General features: G+C 37.8%; 1 protein-coding gene across 4 annotated transcripts in view; it reads right to left on the reverse strand.

Moving 5' to 3' along the window:
• The window catches only part of MYO3A (myosin IIIA), a 241796-nt gene that overhangs the window by 54661 nt on the left and 163858 nt on the right, over positions 1–23277 (reverse strand). For 3 of the 4 annotated variants that reach the window (XM_059183893.1, XM_059183894.1, XM_059183892.1), the window contains exons 21-26: positions 19912–20065; positions 18177–18265; positions 15075–15204; positions 8951–9030; positions 8401–8478; positions 4826–5031 (exon numbers count right to left, since the gene is read on the reverse strand). In XM_059183893.1, the coding sequence (XP_059039876.1) occupies positions 4826–5031; positions 8401–8478; positions 8951–9030; positions 15075–15204; positions 18177–18265; positions 19912–20065 (737 nt within the window). The remainder of the gene's footprint in view (positions 1–4825; positions 5032–8400; positions 8479–8950; positions 9031–15074; positions 15205–18176; positions 18266–19911; positions 20066–23277) is intronic. The other variant, XM_059183895.1, reaches the window with a different exon arrangement.

Raw genomic sequence — 23277 nt, forward strand, 5'->3', positions numbered from 1 at the left:
TTCTTCTTTTCTTTTAATGGGCCAGCTTGATGGTTTCTGTTGTGGGATTCAAGACCACAGCACTGTAGATAAAAAGTAATTTGGGGAGCTTGGGGCTGAGGCAAGAATAATAATGAAAATAGTTATAACTAAAATTTATTAATGACATTTTGTTCTATGAATAAATGCCATATATATTATTTCATTTAGTGCTCATAACCACCTAATGAGCAGATACTGTTACCATCATCTTTATTTGCAGATGAGAAAGATCAAGGCTTGAAGCTTACAGCAGTTACTCAAAGTCACTTTGAACAAGGTCACACAGTTTGATAGTGATAGAATTGGGGTTTGAACTTAGATTTTCTTTCTTTCTCCCCCACCCCCAAACCTGGGTTTTCTGACTTCAAAGCATGTGCACTTCCCTACTTCCCTACACTAGTGCCTTCAATGAGTCTTGGTTGTGTTAAAGTTCCCGAAGCTGAACCACGGGGTGTACATGTCTCATGGAAAAACAGAGTCCACTTCGGGGGCCTCTGAGGATAAGTGTTCATTTGAAACAACTATAGTAAAAACCCTGTGCAAGGTAAGTTCATGTAGTGTATCTTCCCCTATGATTATTTCTTTTTCACAAAACAGAAGAGTTTATCTCTAACAGAAGAGACAAAGCGTCTGATGAACTCTGCATCTCACACGGAGGGTTAGTCAAAGGCTAAGGCAGGACAGAGGAGAATGATTTCATTCTATTTACACCTCCACGGGGCCTCTGAAAATTGTTCTGCCTCCTGAGAGTCTCTGCCAATTTAGATGACAGATTTCAAATTAGTGATGGAGAAAAGGTTTATTAGCCTTTTAGTTCTGGAACTTCCTGTATTCAAAATAGCTATTCTCGTGTTCTTTGTATACTTAGTTTTTTCCCCCCTTCCTCATTTATCATGTAGTAATTTGGTATTCTATATAGCGTGGGACTTTGAAATACATATGAATTTATTCTCACTTCTGCCCTTCTAAATAAGCAACTTTCAACTACAATATCATCAAGAAAATAGGCTCAGTTTCCTTACTGTTCATAGTGTAAAACCATGGAAAGCTGAAACTATAATTAATACGGCATTCAAGGCTCTCTCTATGTGATTTTAACCCGGTCAGTTTTCCCATCTTATCTTCTGCCAATTTTTGTCACTTCACTAATGCCCACTGTGCTAATTCAGACAAATCCAAAACCTTCTAAGCTTTTGACACACCAAACAGTATGCTGAGAAAGATTTTTTCCATCTTTTCCAGAAACGGCACCTACCATTAGATTCTAGTTTAAACCTTCTTCCCTGATTCTCTTATGGGCCCTCCTGGAGATAATCTTTCTCTCCTCTGATCTCTTGTACTGTGTATATCATTCCCTTGGATCTTGGTACTTATTACCTTCCACTGCTTATTAACTTTCCATGTCTATGACTCTGGCCATCTTAATTGCATGGTTAATTCTTTTTTTTTTTTTTTTTTAAGATTTTATTTATTTATTTGACTGAGAGAGATTACAAGTAGGCAGAGAGGCAGGCAGAGAGAGAGAGGAGGAAGCAGGCTCCCTGCTGAGCAGAGAGCCTGATGCGGGACTCGATCCCAAGGACCCTGAGATCATGACCTGAGCCGAAGGCAGCGCCTTAACCCACTGAGCCACCCAGGCGCCCCTGGATGGTTAATTCTTGAGGTTCAAGACAGTTTTAAACTATGGTGTCCTCTGCAATGCTTATTACCTTCCACTGCTTATTAACTTTCCATGTCTATGAATCTGGCCATCTTAATTGGATGGTTAATTCTTGAGGTTCAAGACAGTTTTAAACTATGGTGTCCTCTGCAATGCTTAGCGTATTCCCAGCATGGAGCCAGCATGGGTCTTGAACTCACAAACATGAGATCAAGACCTGAGCCAAGAACAAGAGTCAGACACTTAACCAACTGAGCCACCCAGGTGCCTCAGCAGGGTACCTAAAGAAATGGTCATTGAAATGCCATGGTAATTATATTAATATTATATTATTTGTATTAATTTTCAAGCAAGTTAAAGATCAACTCTTCTCCTAAAAAATGAAAAACATGGGACACCTGAGTGGCTCAGGTCATGATCCCAGGGTCCTGGAATCGAGTCCCACATTGGGCTCCTTGCTTGGCGGGGAGCCTGCTTTCCCTCTGCCTTTGCCTGCCACTCTGCCTGCTTGTGTGCTCTCGCTCTCTCTCTCTCTGACAAATAAATAAATAAAGAAATAAAATATTTTAAAAAAAGGAAAACAGGTCATATTTTGATTTTAATTTGGCCTTTGAAATTTCTTTGTATCAAGTACTTTTAGGTTCTCTGTATTTACATACAGGATAAAGAATTTACTGATAGCCAGTAAGAAATTCCAGTATTTTTTATTTCTTAGTTTTGGATATAAAATTGGGTCTGCTCTGTGAGAACGGAATAAGTCAGTGTTTGGATGATTACTGTACTTCTGAACCCTACAGTCTCAGCCTTTAAAGTTTGTCTTAAACGATCACTGAAGATTTGCTGATTACGAGAGTTACCGTATTTGTGTAATTTGGTTCTCCATCATGAAGAAGTGGTAGGGTTTTCCTTACTTTAAGGTGCTCAAAATGAATACCTTTCTTGTATTTTTTTCCCTTAATTATAAATAAAAATGAAATATTTACTTATTTATTTACTAGGTTTAAAAACGTATTTCTTAAAAAACAAGCTAGGTAATAATTACTGAATACCTGAATGCGTTTAAACCTTTTTCTTTTTCTTTTTTAAAAAATAACTTTCTTTTCTTTGTTAGGTTTCTAAAGGGGGGGAGAGGAAGGCAAGAACTACCACAGATTGCTGAGGATGTAATAATTTGCAAAAATAATTAGAATTTTTATTTTATAAGTAAAATGAAATAAATAAAAATAAAATAAAATAAGTAAGTGAGGGTCTTGGTTATCACGAGTGAAAGAGTGCTTGACATAAGCCAAGACGTTGTTTTGTTTTGTTTTGGGGGTGTGGTTAGAAACTGTTTAGTTCTTAATCCTAATTTGTACACTCTGAAAAAGGCCAGAACATGTTACATATAGGGAATTTCTCAAATGCTAGGTCTCCCCTAAAAATTCTAATACTTTGGAAAATTGAAACTTCAAGTTTAATAGCTAATAGTAATCATACAATTGATAAATATAAAAAACAAGCATTTGAAATATTAAATATATAAAGTACTAAACCTCTATATCATCACAAATGTATTCCTTAATATAGAGCTACCCTATGACCCAGCAAATGCACTACTGGGTATTTACCCTAAAGATACAAATGTAGTGATCTGAAGGGGCACGTGCACCCCAATGTTCATAGCAGCAATGTCCACAGTAGCCAAATGATGGAAAGAACCTAGATGTCCATCAAAGGATGAATGGATAAAGAAGATGTGGTATAGATATATACAATGGAATACTATGCAGCCATCAAAAGAAATGAAATCTTGCCATTTGCGACAATGTGGATGGAACTAGAGGGTATTATGCTTAGCGAAATAAGTCAATCAGAGAAAGACAACTATCATGTGATCTCCCTGATATGAGGAAGTGGAGATGCAACGTGGGAGGTTGGGGGGGTAGGAAAAGAATAAATGAAAGAAGATGGGATTGGGAGGGAGACAAACCATAAGTGACTCTTAATCTCACAAAACAAACTGAGGGTTGCTGGGGGGAGGGGGGTTGGGAGAAGGGGGTGGGATTATGGACATTGGGGAGGGTATGTGCTATGGTGAGTGCTGTGAAGTGTGTAAACCTGGCGATTCACAGACCTGTACCCCTGGGGCTAATAATACATTATATGTTCATTAAAAAATAATCAATAAAATATGTTATATATATCTTAATTCATTTTACATTAATTTCAAATATTAAAAAGGACTGCTTATCCCTAATTGAGTCTTTTTGTTTTCTAAATACTGTTATTTACTGTTGTTTTCTTTTTTTTTTTTAAAGGTTTTATTTATTTATTTGAGAGAGGCAGAGAGAGAGAGAATGAGAGAGAGAGCGCATGAGAAGGGAGAAAGTCAGAGGGAGAAGTAGACTCTCTGCTGAGCAGGGAGCCTGACACAGGACTCGATGCTGCGACTCCAGGATCATGACCTGAGCTGAAAGGCCGTTGCTTAACCAACTGATCCACCCAGGTGCCCTTACTGTTGTTTTCTAAATACTGTTACGGAGATCAAGTCTCATTTGATTCTTATCACAATTCCACTGGGCAGTCATGACAGATTTATTAAATAAGAGGAAAAATGAGGTTCAGTACAGGCCAGGGTTTCCCAATCTCAGCACGGGTAACATTTTAGGCTGGAAAATTATTTGCTGTGGGGGCTTTTCCGTGCTATAGTATGCTTAGCAGTATCCTTGGACTCCATGTGCTGGATCCCGACAGCAACCTCCATCCTATCAGCTGTGACAACCAAAAATATCTCCAGATATTAACAAACATTCTTCGAGGGGGAAAAACCTCCCCCTGTTGGGAGTCACTGGTACAGCCCAAGGGTCACCCGGCATGAGCACTGAGATGAGAACCCAGACCCTCTAAGAGCTAGGCACAGAACTCCTTAGGCCTTTCGATCGTCCTGCTCATGGCATGAACCCTATGCAGCCCCATCGGATCTCCCGGCGGACAACAGAAACTTCCAGCCCGTTACCTGCTCTTTCAGTGCAAAATCATCTGCAAAAACAAAATGCCTCCATCCTAGAACAGCTGAGCGATTCTCTTTCCTATTTGTTCCCTGTAATTCTTCTGATGAATTTCTCCATAAACTGTACTTGGAACCTTGAAAAGAAATCCACGTACTGCTTTATGAAGTTGGAGAAAAGTATCCGATGAGAGTAGCCCAGCCTCCGAATTCTTGCTGTTTCCAGAATTCCAGTGTAGCGCAGCTGTAGGAGAACTTTCTCTTTGTCATATTTTCTTGCCTGACGTTCGTTATTGGGTTTGATGCAACGGACAAAGTGAGGTTGGCCCACCACCATTTTGGATAACAAATCCATCAGGGAATACTGTAATATGCAAGAAAAATAAATTTCTCAGTGTAATGTACATAAACTTAGAGGCTCGTAAGTCTATTTATTTATTTTAAAATATTTTATTTATTTGTCAGAGAGAGAGAGACAGAGAGAGAGCACAGGCAGGTAGAGTGGCAGGCAGAGGCAGAGGGAGAAGCAGGCTCCCCGATGAGCAAGGAGCCTGATGTGGGACTCGATCCCAGGACTTCTGGATTATGACCGAGCTGAAGGCAGCCGCCCAACCGACTGAGCCACCCAGATGTCCCAAGTCTTTCTTTTTATTGTAAGAAAAAAACTCCTGAAAACTGAATGTTACAAATGTTCACATTAATTCACAGTCAATGGAGAAAAATCCATATTAATGAAAATTTTATTTATAGCATATTTTTTAGAACACAGATCTACTAAAAAAAATGTGGAGGCATTAACTCAGAACTTAGCTATCAAAAGGTTGCCTGTACATTCTTAAGGCAACTTTAATTAACAGATAATATTACTTTTCATATATTGGGGCACCTGGGTGGCTCAGTGGGTTAAGCCTCTGCCTTCAGCTCAGGTTATGATCCCAGGGTCCTGGGATTGAGCCCCGAGTCGGACTCTCTGCTCATCAGGGAGCCTGCTTCCCTCTCTCTCTCTCTCTCTCTCTCTCTCTCTGCCTGCCTCTCTGCCTACTGGTGATTTCTGTCAAATAAATAAAAAAAAATCTTTAAAAAATTATTTTTCATATAATTTGTTTATAAGTAATTATATCCCTTCATGGAAGCTTGCTGATATATAATATTAAGGCATATGACTTAATTTCTTGCTTATACTATTAATTACCTTGTCTAATTCCTTCTTTATAGAAAGTATGACAGTAAACCCTTCAAGGCCTGTCAGAATCATCTCCTGGGCTAACGTAAGAAATGAGAAGTGAAAGCAGTTTACTATATAGGATGTAGGAGTTACAAAAAGAAGCAAACACATTTAAGTATTCTAATCTGCTCTAGCTTGATAATTTTCTTATTTATTTTAGAATTTTCAAAATCACATAGATAGGAAAAATGTGTATTCACCAATGGCTTATTAAAGTGGTAACCAATGACAGGACAACTAAGTATAACATTAGAATCATCACAGTTCACCTAAAAAGGGAATCTTAGAAAATGATGTTGAAGAGCAGCGCTGCTATTCAATGGCAAAAAAAAGGAATGTGTGAACAGAGACAGTTGGTGTTGGTTGGATTTGCTTTTAGTGTTGGAAACAGAAGCCTATAGTAACAAAGCCAGAGGAAGCCAAATACGGAATTACACAAATGACAAAGCCTTGGATTTGCTCAGCTTCTTTTTGAGCACTGAAACTCGGATGTAATCCTCTCACAGCTGGGCTTGCCACATGGGAGCCCCTTTAAAAAAAAACATTATAGGGGTGCCTGGGTAGTGGGTCAAAGACTCTGCCTTTGGCTCAGGTCATGATCTCAGGGTCCTGGGGTCAAGTCCCGCATCGGGCTCTCTGCCCGGTGGGGAGCCTGCTTTCTCCCCTCTCTCTCTCTACCTGCCTCTCTGCCTACTTGTGATCTATGTCTGTCAAAAAAAAAAAAAAATCTTTAAAAAAATAAAAAATCATTATATACTATGTGGAATTATCTTCTATCACTTTTCACTTCAGCTTGAGGAGGAAAATGATTTTACGAACTAATGTTTTAAACACATGCACAGTCTTGGACGCCAGCCACAGTGGACTGATGATGGTCTTGGATAACTCACTTAAAAAAAGGGAGATAATCTGTCTGTTAAGTACACTTGCTAATTTCACTCTGCTGTGGTCTTGCTGGAAGGTACCAGCAGGAAATGTGAGATAGTAAGCATATAAAGGTACTACGCGCTACTCAAAGATGATTAAGCACACACTCTCTGCTATGAGCTTACGACTTGAAAAAGTATTTAATAATACTTTTTTAAAATGCCCAGTTATTTTTAAAAGCATTTCATGATTCTGCTAGAAAACTGAATTTACTCACTCAACACTTATAGTAAATTTAGCCTAATTTCCACCCCTTCTGCCTTGAGTTATACTACTAATAATTTCCAATTTTTAGTTGGTATTTTCTTCATTTTCATTGGCTGGTTAATATGACTTGTTATTAATTTTTTAATTGTTTTTAAAGATTTTATTTATTTATTTGAGAGTGGGCGAGTGAGTGACAGCACGAGAGGTGGAGAGAGGCGTGGAGAGAAAGGACCCCAACATCATGACCTGAAGGAGGCAGACATTTAACTGACTAAGCCACCCAGGCGCCCCAACACGATTTTATCTGAAGAGATAAAGAAGAATGGACACCAATAATGAGGGCAGGGGTATCTAGAGTTCTTCAGAGAATAGAGGAAGTAAAGTATTTCTTACCTTCCTTTTCTCCTCTATTGTCCAAGGAAGAAAGGTAAGATAAGGTCACCATGGCCTCATGCTAAGGACACAGTGGCTAACTTTCCTGGCATGTTACTATGCTTCCCCGATATCTTTTCTCCTTGCCCCACACCTATACCAGTTCTTCTTTTGAGGTTTTCATCTTGTCTATGTGCAGGGAGCTATGGAATGGACCTGGATACTCAGCCTTGTCCCATCGGCCCACCCCAAGATCATTTAGGAGTGGGAAGAAGAAGTGATAGGTATTTATCATAGCACTGAATTAAAAAACCTGTCAGGTTTTGTTCTAGCGGAAATGTGTTTGGTTCTTTGGACGAATCTTAACCAAAGTAGGAACTCTGATTAACTTAGCATGCAATGATTTTATAGATAAAATATCAAAGCAAACCAACCCATGGGTTTTTGACAGTACTCCCTACTATGTTCTGTATCTAACAAATAATAAATGGAATACAATGAAAATTATCTTTTGCTAATAGTACTGTGATACTTATTACTAGCTTTTGATTTGTAACTCTCTCAGGGGCATCTGTTATTTATTTTAATAACTCATCTGATTCAGTTGAGTGTCTGTTTTTGGTTCAGGTCATGATCCCAGAGTCCCAGGGAGTCCCGTGTCGGGCTCCCTGCTCAGCGCAGTTTCTGCTTTTCCCTCTTCCCCTGCCCCTCCCCCTCCTGTCTCCTCTCTCACTTTCCCTCTCTCAAATAAATAAATAGAATCTTAAAAAAATTAAAATAAATAAATAACATTCCTGGGGTGATTGAATGGCTGTCAGTTAAGCCTCCGACTCTTGATTTTGGATCAGGTCATGATCTTATGGGTCATGAGATCAAGCTCCCCATTGGGCTCTGTGCTGGGCATGGAACCTCCTTAGGGTTCTCTTTCTTCATCTCACTCTACCCTTCCCCCTGTCTGAAATAGCATTCCTAAGTACCACACACCATAATTAAATAACTTACTCTAAAATATGATGCCACTGTTTGTGTCTTCATGTTGGTTGTCTCTATGGCATGATGTGTGGCTTCTCCACTTTGATCCTACAAAGACCAAGAAAGACGGTGATGCTTCAGTATCCACTGCACCCTATGATCTACAAGGAGCCCATGGAATTTCCTTCGGGTTTTCATGGTCTATGCTTTCAAATACATAAAATAACAAAAGGTTAATATTTTTGCTTAGGGTATTGTTTTGTCAACCCCACTGGAATTTTAATTGGTCGTGCAAGGAACATGAGTGTCTTAGAACTTAACTAATATATTTTTATAGTTGGTCTTAGTGTAACATTAAAATGAGCTATAAAGGAAGGGTTAGAAATGTATCATAACTGCATGATTCTTTTAGTGGCTAGCAGTAATATGAACATAACATAGCTGTTTAAGCAGAAAAGAAAGATCAAAGGGGGAAAAACCTAATAAGTAAAATGCTATTGACTTTTAGGAGCACACAAACACTGTTTGTTGTCAAGGTTAGATTTTTAGACTCACTGTCATACAAAATGCATGTTCTTACCTTGGTCAAGTTGATTGATTTTTCTGAAGTCCTCATTTGATAATTTATTAAATTTCCAGTTTTAGAATGTGGCAGATTACCTATAGGAATGTGGATGAAATTAACATACATTTTAGAATTCTTAATCACTAAAAGACTTTCCTCATAGTTAAATATTAAAATAAACATTGTTGGTGTCATAATAGTTATCCTTGGTTAAGTATTTATGAGAAATTTAAGGATAAAATAATATCACAAAATAATTTTAAATAAATTTTAAATTCAGAAAAAAAGCACAGTTTGGAGTTTAGAAAAAATACAAGTGTTGGATTTCCTTTAATTGCTACAAGCTATGATGATATCAACTAATTTTCTTTGTGTGTGTGTGTACGTGTATGTATGCATGTATGTGTTAAATGGCTCTGAGATTTTCTTTAATGCAAAGGTACACTTTACGATGGGCCTTAAAAATCACATGGATTATTAATTCATATGAAATGGTTATAAGAAAATCAAGGATGGTTGAAAGCAATGGATATGTTCAATCTAACATTCAGAAATATGTGCCTGTTACTAGGGCTACTTAAATGTGCACAACCCAAGGCCTTGAAAATATTCTAGTGTAGTGAAAAATTATGGTCCCAGAAACCGGGAAGATATGGATGTGAATACTAGCTGTAGTACTTAAATTGTGTTGCCTGTGGATCATTTACTTAGTCTCTGAGTTGCATTTTGAAACCATATAATGGTGATGGTGCCTGCATCACAGAATTTTGATGACATGTGACAGTATGTCAGGTGCATGGTGCGTGCCTGGAAATGTTTATTCTTACTCTCTTTTCCCCCACACCTCACCAAGCACAATAAACAACCAACCCACAATCCAAGAGTTCATCATCCCACCAGTAATGTTCAAATATATCTCAAGAATTCAGTATCACTTCAGAAAGATTATTTCTTTTCATTCTCATTCTTTTAGGTGAGAAGTAGAGGTGACATGTTTTTTGTTTGTGTGTTTTTTAGAGAAGGAGAGAGTGTTGTGTGCGTGCCAGGGGTGGGGTGGGGACAGACGGAGAGGGAGAGAGAATTTTAAGTAGGCTCCATGCCCAGTGCAGAGCCTGACGCAGGGATCAATCTCAAGATCTGTGATCATGACTGAGTCAAGATCATGAACTGAGCTGAAATCAAAAGTCAAGTGCTTAACCAGCTGAGCTACCCAGGTGCCCCAAGGCGACATGTTTTTGACAAATCCTTCACATTCTTTGTGGTGGTGAAAGCTGCCTCTGAAGTGATATGCAGGTGGGACCCTGCTTGGGATGCAGCTGGCAGTGCCTCTGCTGTGCTGTTGTCCCCCTTCCCCATTATCAGGAAAAGTGCTGTGATGGATGTGCACACTGGCTTTCATGCTGGGCTGCACACTGGACTGTTCACTCTTCAGCTGTGAGACTTACTACAGACAGCAGAGTGGACAGAGATAGTAACACACGGTCTTCAGAGGGGCATCTGTGGACATTCATTTTTTTTTTTTTTAGGGAAAGTTTTAGAAAAAATTACCAAAATTACTACAGACTAATACAAAGGACTAATAGCACATTAATTAGAATAAACCCAGTACTTAATAGATACCATTACTTAATATTAGCTAAGTAAGAACTAAAAATTTACGTTTCTCTGAAAACTGAAAGACTAGAGGAAATTTACTAAAGGATTAATAATTTCAATGTAACAAAATTTATACATGAGTCATCAAATTCTTTGACAACAAAATAAATGAAAGCCTTCTAAAAATTCATTAATGCATATCAACAGGAACTAAAATTAGCATAGATCTTAATTTCAGAAAATATATCCACTTTGCCTTTACAGCTGACAGATGAACAAACCTGTAATAAACCAAGGTAATGATGTGAGCTACATGGAACTGTAGTACATTTCCTCTTAATAATGGCTGAACTGTATTTCATATTTTAAGTCATACGTGCAACAGGTTATCTCAGAATCTTGGAGACAGTGTAATATAGGATTGAAAAACCTAAACTTTCAAGCCCACTTCTAAGACTTCCCACAAGGGCAACACTGGGAAAGTTGCCGAACATTTCCAAGACTCAGTGTCTCATCTGTAACAGTAGTTCCTCCTCAGAGTGTTGCTATTAGGAGTAAATAAAAGTAGTCAGCACAGTGCCTAACACATTGCAACTTCTAAACAAATTCATGAAAAAAATAAAAAGATAAAAAAAAGTAAATTTATGTATTTTTATTGTTGTAATTATTATTATTATGTTTGCATATCTAGGTGAATATAAAATCCAAATGTCTCTGATAGCTTTGAGATTCGGAGTCACTGAAACATCTTTGATTATGAGATTCTCTTTTCCCTGGCTAATGAAACATGGTTTTGCTGAATCAGGAGACAGAACATAGTATTGAGAACCTGGCTGCATATTTTATAAAGGTAAAAAACATGACATTAAGTGCATGGATGCAGTTGGTGGATATAGAAAGAGATGACAATTGTTAAAGTCAAAATTGAAGACATTTGTTTCTGGGCAGGATAAAGCAACACGGACTGGATTAACTGAATGACTAAAAGAAAAAGAAAACCAACAACCAACCATACAATATGTATGAGGCAACAGCTTTTCTTCCTTTTCATTTTTTATTGTAAAACTTACATAATATAAAATTTAGCATCTTAATCACTTATAAGTGCACAGGTCAGTAGTATTAAATACATTCATAATGTTATGCAACCATCACCACCATACGTGCCCATAACTTTTTTCATCTTGTAAAACTGAAACTTTATACCCATTAAATATTGGCTCCCCATTCCTCCCACCCCTAGGCCCTGGCAACCACCATTCTGCTTTCTGTCTGCATGATTGTAACTGCCCGAAGTACCTTATTCTGAAGAATCACACCATATTTGTCTAGGAATAACAGTGTTTATACGTTGTGCATCAAACAGTACAGGACACTGATCCCCGAATGAGGGGAAACAAATGAGGTGAGCCCTATGAGTATCCCAGCTTTCTGTCTAAAGAGATTTACACTGCAAGGAGGGGAACTCAGGTGAAGACTAGGGAAAATAACAAATGTAACCAACAGAAAACACGTCAAATCGTAGAGTCAGTCCAACCCAACATATCAATAATCACAATAAATATAAATGGTTTGATCACCTCAATTAAAAGGCAGACATATTTAGAATTTAAAAAGGCCCAACTAAATGCTGTTTACAAAAAAAGCCCTCTTTAAATACAAACAAAAATAAGATGAAGTTGAAAGTATAAAAAAAGACATACCATTCAACCACTAATCCTAAGAAAGTTGGAATCTCTGTATTATCAAGCAAAGTAGATTTCAGAGCAAAAACTATTACCAAGGATAAAAATAGTATTAATAAAGGGGTCTGGTCATCAAGAAGCTATAATAATAATTCTAGGGGCACCTTGGTGGCTCAGTGGGTTAGGCCTCTGCCTTCAGCTCAGGTCATGATCTCAGGGTACTGGGATCGAGCCCCGCATCAGGTTCTCTGCTCAGCAGGGAGCCTGCTACCCCCTGCCTCTCTGCCTACTTGTGATCTCTCTCTCTCTCTCTGTCAAATAAATAATAAGTAGAATCTTTAAAAAAAAGAAGCTATAATAATTCTAAATGTTTATGTTTCCAATAATCTTAAAAATACATGAAGTGAAAACGGATAGAAATGAAAGACAAAATAGCCAAATTGGATTATAATCAGATATTTCAAAACTCTTCTCTTAGTAACTGATAGAACCAGGAGAGAAAAATCCAGTAAGGATATAGGAGATTTGACCAATACTATCAACCATGTGGACTCAATTGATATTTATGTAATTCTCCATCCAACACAGTGGAATACACGTTGTTTTTTTTTTTTTTTTTTTTTTTTTTTTTTTTTTTTTTTTTTTTTTTTTTTAAAGATTTTATTTATTTATTTGACAGAGAGAAATTACAAGTAAGCAGAGAGGCAGGCAGAGAGAGGAGGAAGCAGGCTCCCTGCTGAGCAGAGAGCCCGATGCGGGACTCGATCCCAGGACCCTGAGATCATGACCTGAGCCGAAGGCAGCGGCTTAACCCACTGAGCCACCCAGGCGCCCCTACACGTTGTTTTTAAGTGTAAATGAAACATAAAATAAGATATATTATATTCTGGGCCATAAAACATGTCTCAGTAAATGTAAATGGATTAAATCATACAAAATATGCTTTCTGAGCACTATGGAATTATATTACAAGGCCACAACACAAAGATATTTTTAGAATTAAAATTCAATACTTATACATAATCTATATAATTACATTAGAAAAGAAATGTTTTCTTAAATCAATGACCTATGACCTTACCTTAGAAATTAGAAAAAAGGAGACTAAATAAAACCCCATGTAAACAGAAGAAAGGAAACAAGAATGAAACCTCCCCCCCAAAAAAAAGAAAGAAAGGAGGGAAAAAAATAACAAAATAGAAAGCAATATCAATGGAAAAAAATCAGTGAAACTATAAACTATATACTGGTTCTTTGAGAAAATCAGTAAAATTGACAAATCTCTAGAAAATCTAACAAGAATAAAGTGAAAGAGGACACAAAAGATTCAGATCAGGAATGAGAGAGCTGATAAAACTCCAAGATCTATAGATATTAAAGGATAATATAAGGGAACACTATAATCAAAATTATGCCAATGAATGTGACTACATAGATGAAACAGACAAATTTCTTAAAAGATACAACCTACTAAAGCTCATTCAAAAAATTAGATAATTAAATATCCTAATATTTGTTAAAGAAATTGATTGAATTTTTAATTTAAAACCTTTTCACAAAAAAAGCCTTCTGGCCCGGATGGCTTCACTAGTGAATTCTACAAAGGAATTCAGAAAGAATTAATACTCTACTTTTCCTGGAAGCAATACTTCTGAATTCATTCTGTGAAGCCCATATTACTCGGATCCCAACATTAGAAGAAAACTACAGTCCAATATCCCTCATGAACACAGATACAAAAATTCTTAACAAAACATCAGCAATACATGAAAGTTCAATGCATCATGACCACGTCACATTTTTCCCAGGAATAAAAAGTTGGCATAATATTAAAAAATCAATCAATGTAACTCATCATATTTACAGATTAAAAAAATATATGAATGATCATCTCAATATATGCAAAAACGCATCTGACAGAATTCAAGTATGCATGCCTGGTAAATACTCAGGAAACTAGGAATAGAAAGAACTCCTCCTCCTGAGAAAAAAGGTCTATGAAAACCCTACAGAAAACATCATATTTCCTGGGGAAAAACTGAAAGCTTTCTCCCCAAAATGAAGAATAAGACAAAAATGTTCATTTTTAGCACTTGTACTCAAAATTGTGTTGGTGATTCTAGCCAGTGCAACCAGGAAAGATGAAGACATAAAAAGTAAACAGAATGGAGAAGAAAGGGGAAACTCTTTTTTCACAGGTGACATGATCATCTATATAGAAAAACCCTATGGAATTTACAAAAAAAAAGAAAGTTACTCTAATAAATGAGCTTAACAACACTGCAGGGTGAAAGATTAATACACAGAAATCAACTGGTCTTCTGTATACTAGCAACAAACAATTTGAAATAAAATTACCATTTATAATAACATAAAATGTGATACATAAGCAGATAATTTGACAAAGATATACAAGTCACACACACTGAAAACTACAAAATATTACTTAAAAGCAAATGCAAACATGTATATGGTTGGGTGGAACAAAGGCATGTAAGTTTTTAACCAATAAGGCAGAGCTCACTAAACCTATAGAGCCTAAAATACCACCCCAAAAGCTGCCCAGTCCTGAAACAGAGGTCGCTCTGAACTTTTCAGAGGTGAGCATGTTTTTCTAGTGAGTAGCTAAAATACCACCCTATTTTCTGGTTCCTTCTATAGACACTTTTCTTTAAAGAAAACCTAGTTTGTTTATATTCACTTTTACATGTTCTTCAGACAGTTGGGGCAGAATGTATTTTAGAAAATGCATATTTAGTGGGCTAAAACCAAACCAACATAAAAATATTGAGGATTAACTCATGAAAATCACAGTCAGACACTATGGGATTGGGCCCAAGGAAGTTGCCTTAGCTTACCTGTTTTTGTCAGAGGGTGATTGACGAGTTGGCGAATTACACTGTTTTCTGATGACCTCAAAAGGAGCACAATATCCGTTGGAAGAGTGTCTCTATTCTTAGCTAAGAACCCACTTGCATTATAGAGTACCTGTTGATAAAGTACATTTCAGTGTCACAGTCAATGTCATCCTCATTGTCATCATCACCATCAACAGTGGCAGGGGCAGAGCCATCAATAGGTATTTACGGAGAACTTCCTCCGGGCTGAGTGACAGGTATACAAAGATTTATAAAGGCAGTCCTTTACAACTTGGTTGGAGGAGCAAACTTTTCCAGGTCTACAGTATATTTTGTCAGAGAAAAATCTGTGTCTCGCTAATTTTATTTGGGTTGAAATCATGGTTTGTTTGATTCTTCTCGTTTATTACGTTGGAAATTTGGTATTGTTTCCTTTCTCTGTTTGGAGGGCAGAGGGAGGCATAAAGGAGGCACCTGGGGCCACGAGGCATTCTCATTTCCATGATAATTGAGTCTTGCACAGTGAATCGGCCATTACAGATTTTCATCTCAGTCAGGAGTATGGTCTAAGTACATTATGAACATTCACATTTCTGGCACTTCTAAATAATTTTAGGACTTTCTCAAGACCAACGTAACTCAAAGATTTCTGTAGGATTATCTACTATGGTTGTTTTATCGGATGAATTGTGTCCCTCCAAAATTAATATGTTGAATTCCTGATCCCAAATGTGACTGTATTTGGCTAGGGTCTTTAAGGAGGTAATTAAAGTTAAATGTGGTCCTAAGGGTGGGACCCTAATCCCATAGGACTTGTATCCTTGTAAGAAGAGAAAGACACACTGGAGGTCCCTTTCTGCTTCTCATGTACTCAGAGAAAAGGCCACAGGAGGACACTGAAGGATACACCCATCAGCAAGCCAGGCAGAGAGGTCTCACCAGACAGTGACCTCGCTGGCACCTTGATCTTGGACTTCTAGCCTCCAGAACTGTGAGAAAATAAATTTCTGTGCTTTAAGCCACCCATCCTGCATTATTTTTCTTATGTCAGTCCATTCTTAATGGATGTTTTTAAAAAGGCTTGTTTGGAAAAATCACATGCTGAACACCATGGGAGAGGCCATAACTATTATATTGAAGGCAGATTTTTTTTTTTTTTTCAGTGACAGAAGCCTGTGAAACACAGAAATCTTAGTAGACATGAATCTTCCAGGTTCCAGGTTATTTTTTGTTGTTCATGTGTTTTTCATTCTAGGCATTTCTTTCTTAATTTTAGTATCTTCTCAGTCCTCCAATATTTACCACATCACTGTGAAGGAGTGAACTCTGCAGAAGGGAGACAGAGCATCCTCTGGGTTTAGGTTTATCGTTGAGGTCTGCTCTGCTGTGGGAATGTGCTTAGACAGTCAACTGCTGAACACTCCATCAGACAACCCTACCTAGGCTAGCTCCATTATCTGACCACACCTCCAATCTGGCACTTTCTCCTGTTGGGCGGGAGGAGAGGCAAAGTCTTCTGTGGAGAGAGAAGCACCTCAGTACTGAAAAAGGCAGTTTACGTAAAAGGTTCCCTGCTATCATTTAAAGAAGCAAAAATAGGTCCCCATTGCCAGCCAATCTCACCCAAAGCTATAAGATCTTAGGGTCAGAAAGATGGAGGCTTTGATGCTTGTCTCTTTGTTTCCCTTTAGTTTCTTAATAAAAATTCCTAGGAACAACGCCAAAGACAAGGGAAGCAAAGGCAAAAATGAACTATTGGGATTTCATCAAGATCAAAAGCTTCTGCACAGCAAAGGAAACAGTTAACAAAATCAAAAGACAACTGACAGAATGGGAGAAGATATTTGCAAATGACATATCAGATAAAGGACTAGTGTCCAGAATCTATAAAGAACTTAGCAAACTCAAGACCCACAGAACAAATAATCCAATCAAGAAATGGGCAGAGGACATGAACAGACATTTCTGCAAAGAAGACATCCAGATGGCCAACAGACACATGTAAAAATGCTCCATATCACTCGGCATCAGGGAAATACAAATCAAAACCACAATGAGGTATCACCTCACACCAGTCAGAATGGCTAAAATCAACAAGTCAGGAAATGACAGATGCTGGTGAGGATGCAGAGAAAGGGGAACCCTCCTACACTGTTGGTGAGAATGCAAGCTGGTGCAGCCACTCTGGAAAACAGCATGGAGGTTCCTCAAAATGTTGAAAACAGAACTTCCCTATGACCCAGCAATTGCACTATTGGGTATTTACCCTAAAGATACAAACGTAGTGATCCAAAGGGGCACTTGCACCCGAATGTTTATAGCAGCAATGTCCACAATAGCCAAACTATGGAAAGAACCTAGTTGTCCATCAACAGATGAATGGATCAAGAAGATGTGGTATATATACACAATGGAATACTATGCAGCCATCAAAAGAAATGAAATCTTGCCATTTGCGACAACATGGATGGAACTAGAGTGTATCATGCTTAGCGAAATAAGTCAAGCAGAGAAAGACAACTATCATATGATCTCCCTGATATGAGGACGTGGTGATGCAACATGGGGGCTTAAGTGGGTAGGAGAAGAATAAATGAAACAAGATGAGACTGGGAGGGAGACAAACCATAAGTGACTCTTAATCTTACAAAACAAACTGAAGGTTGCTGGGGGGAGGGGGTTTGGGAGAAGGGGGTGGGATTATGGACATTGGGGAGGGTATGTGCTTTGGTGAGTGCTATGAAGTGTGTAAACCTGGTGATTCACAGACCTGTACCCCTGGAGATAAAAATATATGTTTATAAAAAATAAAAAAAATTCCTCTAGAAAAACTAGAACATTTGTGTTTGAAAAAGTAGAAGGATTTTTTGGTTAACCTTTTCAGGATAGATGTTAGAGCTGGATGTTCTGGAGTGGGAGTGGCTGGCAGTGGACTGGACAGATTGGAGGAAGCTGGAGAACAGTCAGGGCCAGTTTGGGGCAGAAACAGATGGCCATCTCATTTTAACCATCTAAATTTTTCAGGCCATAGCTTTCATGTTTATCATTATTATTTGATAAGGGACTAAGAGAAACTCAGTCATAATTCTTCAAAGTTCTTACCTTTCCTGCATAATGGTGAATTCCAAAACTAAGTTCCATTCTTTTGGGCCTCCAGAAATACTGCGATTTCAGGTTCCCTTCAAATTTTTCTATAGGGAAAAAAAAAATTGAACTCCACTATCAAGCCATATAAGGAGATCCTCAGAAAATACTGATTGACAGAATCATCTCTTTCACTGTAAAATGGACAATGTGCACTAAAAGGACAATTTTACATGGCTGACAAATGCAGATTTGGAGCAAAAATGGTGAGACCAAACTCAAGATCATGACTGTAACCATTCTATTATGATTTAGAGCAACAACTCAAACCTTGGCAAGCAACAGAACCACCCCTGGAAGGCCTATTAAAACACAGAGTTTCTGACTTAGTAGGTTTCCTTCTCCTAATGTCCTCCATGCTATTTCTTATGCTGCACAAGTAAGTGAAACCATATGATTCTGAAACTAGACCAAAGGTTTAAATTGGGGATATAACTAATTGATATTCTATAAATATACCTAATTGATATTCTATAAATTCTGGAGCATAACTTTATTACTGCTCGTTACCAACACATTCTCTTGCATTTTGAATACCTCAGATGTCTATAATTCATGGGGGGAATCCAAGAAGTCACATTTCTAGAAAGTTCTCAGGTGAGGCTGATGTTCCTAGTCTGGAAAACCACTTTTTTTTTTTTTTTTTTTAAAGATCCTACTTCTTTATTTGACAGAGAGAGATGTAGCAAGAGAGGGAACACAACAAGCAGGGAGAGTGGGAGAGGGAGAAGCAGGCTTCCCACTGAGCTCCATGTCCTAGAAGGGACATTTTAACCTCTAAATCAAGTGATTGCTATGAAACAATTAACCCCAGAACTTTGGGGTTGTTTTGCTTTCCATTAGTATTGTCCAATTAGAGGAGAGAATAAGTCAATGAGTGAGTCAGCAGGAAGCAACCTCACAGACTGAATGGTAAGAAACAGACTCTGTCACCCAAAATAAATGAGAGAAAATGTGAATCCAAATTTTCTGCAAATGTTTATTATATATAATCAATATCTCCTACCATCACGGAATATGATATTTATATATCAAAAATGATTTTTTTTTACCTGAACAAGCTAAAGTTTTATTTTTTAATCTAAGGAATAAGACATTTAAAATTTTAACCATTTTAAATGATAATCATTTAAATACAGCATACATAACTTTGCCTTCTTAGACAGAAAAAAATGAATTTGTTTATGCTTTCTTTGATGACTTAGGATTATTGTGAATATTTATTAATGTACTGTAATTTAGAAATTATTAAGGTACTGGAGGCTGTTTGCCTCTGTTAGTCAAGTGATGAATTGATTTCCTTCTCATTAGCTATGTCTTTTCAAATTCCAGAGCTGGCCTTGTGCCCTGCCCTCCAATTTCTAATTTGGAGCTGGGTAGTTCCTTTTTTAAGGAGGGGGGGCTTGATAATTTCTAAGGTTATTTCTAACATAAGATCCTATGACTGAGGCTCTACCACTGTAAGGAAAAGTCCAATATCAAACTAGTTTAATTCATCACTAAATATTCCATCCTATTTTAAACATTCACTGGTCCAGATATGAGACCTAGAGCCTCGTTTTTAAAGTTACATATGCAGACTTTGTGATAGCTATTTTCTCCCAGATAATTGAAAACCTATATTTTTAAGTCATTCAAAACATTAGATGACTGCAACACAAAATGAGGCAGACATCCTGGATTTGAAACTCACCCACAAGGGTCTGGTCTGTGGCCTTGGGAAATCGACTTTCTTCATCGAGTAGGGATAGCAGACCCATTGGCTTCTGCAGAAACATATCTAGGAGGGGCAGGTTATCTTCATATTCAATCACTCTGGCATTAACACCCTCATTTAGGTATTCATTCTGTAACAGGACATGACACATAGAAAAAATTCACTTAAAAATATGTGAATTGTGACATCGTGAATTTTTGATAGGTAGCTTGACAGTAATTACCCCAAACTCTCTTTTACACATATTATAATAAATTGCTTCCTATGACATTGCCCTTAAACTGAGGCTATCATTTTATTTTTCTTTCCCTAAAACTGTTAGTTCATTAAAGTCATCGGTGACTTGGTAATAATAAAATTTTCTAGTCTCTAAACCAGAATTACAGACATCTGAGGTATTCAAAATGCAAGAGAATGTGTTGGTAACGAGCAGTAATAAAGTTACGCTCCAGAATTTATAGAATATCAATTAGGTATATCTTAGAGTTATATATCCCCAATTTAAACCTTTGATCTAGTTTCAGATTCATACGGTTTCACTTACTTGTGCAGCATAAGGAATAGCATGGAGGACATTAGGAGAAGGAAAAGAAAAGTAAATTGGGGGAAATCAGAGGGGGCGATGAACCATGAGAGACTATGGACTTGGAGAAATAAACTGAGGGTTTTGGAGGGGAGGGAGTGGGGGGTTGGGTGAGCCTGGTGGTGGGTATTAAGAAGGGCACGTATTGCATGGAGCACTGGGTGTGGTGCATAAACAATGAATTTTGGAACACTGAAAAAATTAAATTAAAGAAAAACAAAAGGAAAACAGATGAACATAGGGGAAGGGAAGGAAAAAATAAAAATAATAAAAATAAATAAAAAATAAAATAAGATAAAAACAGAGAGGGAGATGAGTCACAAGAGACTCTTATCTATAAGGAGCAAACTAAGGGTTGCTGGAGGGGCAGTGGGTGTGGGGGGTAATCAGGGGATATGCATTAAGGAGGGCACTTGATTTAATGAGCACTGGGTGTTAGATATGACCAATGAATCTCTAAATTCTACCCCTGAAACTAAGAATACACTACATGTTAACTAACTTGAATACAAATAAAATCTAAAAATAATGGAGTAAAAAATAATAATTAAAAAAAAAGAAAAGAAATGGATCTCTCAAGAACATTTAACTAACTTCTCAGTCATGATGACATTTACATTGTTAATAGGGTGGACAACCGTGGGTCATAGGAATGACCAGTGGATTTAGAACCAAGAACACATAGGTTCATATCTAGGTTCTGCCTCTTAACTGGCCATATAATTCTTTTAAATTTTTTTTGACTCTATAATCTCCCACCGTCTCATTTATCACATGGAGGAAACAATTTCCATCTAACAAAGTCTATCTGGTACATTAATAACTAGTTGTTATTGAGTATACCATAAGTTGTATAAAATAAAAAGGATGAATAACAACTAGTGTTAAGATTAGGCCCAGGCAACATGGGTATTGACGATCTAATTTACCAAATGGGCATGAAGAATGGTGCTCTTGGGGTGCGTGGGTGGCTCAGTGGGTTAAAGTCTCTGCCTTCGGCTCAGGTCATGATCCTAGGGTCCTGGGATCGAGCCCCACATTGGGCTCTCCGCTCAGCGGGGAGCCGGCTTCCCTTCCTCTCTCTCTGCCTGACTCTGCCTACTTGTGATATCTATCTGGCAAATAAATAAATAAAATCTTATAATAATAAAAAAAAAAAGAATGGTGCTGTTGCTCCATTCCTATGACTCTTCCCTCACACTGAGCCCCTACCCCAGTGCTTCAGGCTATTAGAGGACATGCATGACCCTGGGGAGATTTGAAGTCATGCTCCCGTGCAGGGCCTCATCAGTTCTCAGGTGATAAAGCAGCTATCACTGGGAAGTGTAGGAAATAACTCTTGCCTCGGGCAGAATATTCTGCACCATTCAGAACTATAAAATGACAGAGTATTTTCATTATTATTTTAACTTAAAAATTTTTTTTTTTAAGGAGGCTCCATGCCAGGCCTGAACTCACAACCCAGAGACCAAGACCTGAACTGAGACCAAGAGTTGGACGCCAGCTGAATGAGCCACCCAGGGGCCCCTTCATTATTTTAATATAGTCCTTAATTCATTAAATATTTTCACTGAACATCTTATAAAAAGGCATCGTGATGGGTGATAAAGAGATGTTTAACACAAACTCCCTGTCCTCAGGTGGATTTAAGATATAACTTGAGTGATAAGTTTAGTAAATAAAAACTCAAATGCAAGGTAACATACAATAAACGATACTTACAACGTACTCTATGGAGTTCAGAGAAAGATAATCAATTTCCAGCAACTCTGTGGAGGAATTTAACCAGTGGCAGGTGGGGCACTTAATAAGCTTAAACTTATAACCAGTATTTTGAAGACTTCTGAAATTGAAATCTAATTTCAAGGGTGTCACCAGGAAAAAGAAATGTACATTTTTAAGACAAAAAAACTAATACGTAAAAATTTGGCAGTGCCCCTTGGTCTGAAAAGTAGACCACCTGAAAGCCATTTGGTTTTTCCAGTACATCAAAATGGAAACAATGTCTGGAAGTTTCACAGCCTTTGCATTTGAAGGTAACCTTGGGAGCCATATGCAGACCAGAATGACTTGGCTAGTAGACGTATCAAGCTGACAGCACATTACAGCTTAAATGACAACCGCGAAGTTCAGAAGAGGTTTTGTATGTTTTGTATAGAAAGCACACAAGGTTAAGGTCTCAATCAGTGCATTTGTCATTTCTATTTGCCTGTGTCAAAATCCACGGAACACTTTTGTGGCAGGTCAGACAGGAAAGAGATGAGTAACGTGGGAAACAATGGGCTCCCCTTGAAGATACTTGTAAGTATTAGGGACTCCAGACAAACCGAAGGACAGAACATGCTTTTACGGAGGAGTTATAAAGCATTTTGAGTAAAAGGAGCTTGCATAGAACAACCGATTATGTATTTTTGTAGAGGGTATGACCTCAAAATACTTAGTTGTTTTTAAGCGTAAGTGGAGCAACGAAGCTCTTAGAACTCTTAAGAAAGTCCTTTGCTATGCCCTGTAGGTTAAAAATACATTTAGAGCAGAAGATAAGTGGAGTTATTAACTTCAGTAAAGGACTGCTTAGCATATATTATCTCTGCTCTGTTTGGATGGCCTGAGTTCCCTTTTGAGAAGGGCAGATGAATAATTATTTAAGTATAAATCAAGGAGAGGAGGGAAATCAGAAGACTTGGGTGTTAAGGAGGCTTCATGCCTGAGTCCAGGGCTTGCTTGTTTTTCACTGAGTTTTCAGGGTGAGTTGGGAAAAG

The sequence above is a fragment of the Mustela lutreola genome, chromosome 8, assembly GCF_030435805.1.
Source record: "Mustela lutreola isolate mMusLut2 chromosome 8, mMusLut2.pri, whole genome shotgun sequence".
Taxonomy (NCBI): Eukaryota; Metazoa; Chordata; class Mammalia; order Carnivora; family Mustelidae; genus Mustela; species Mustela lutreola.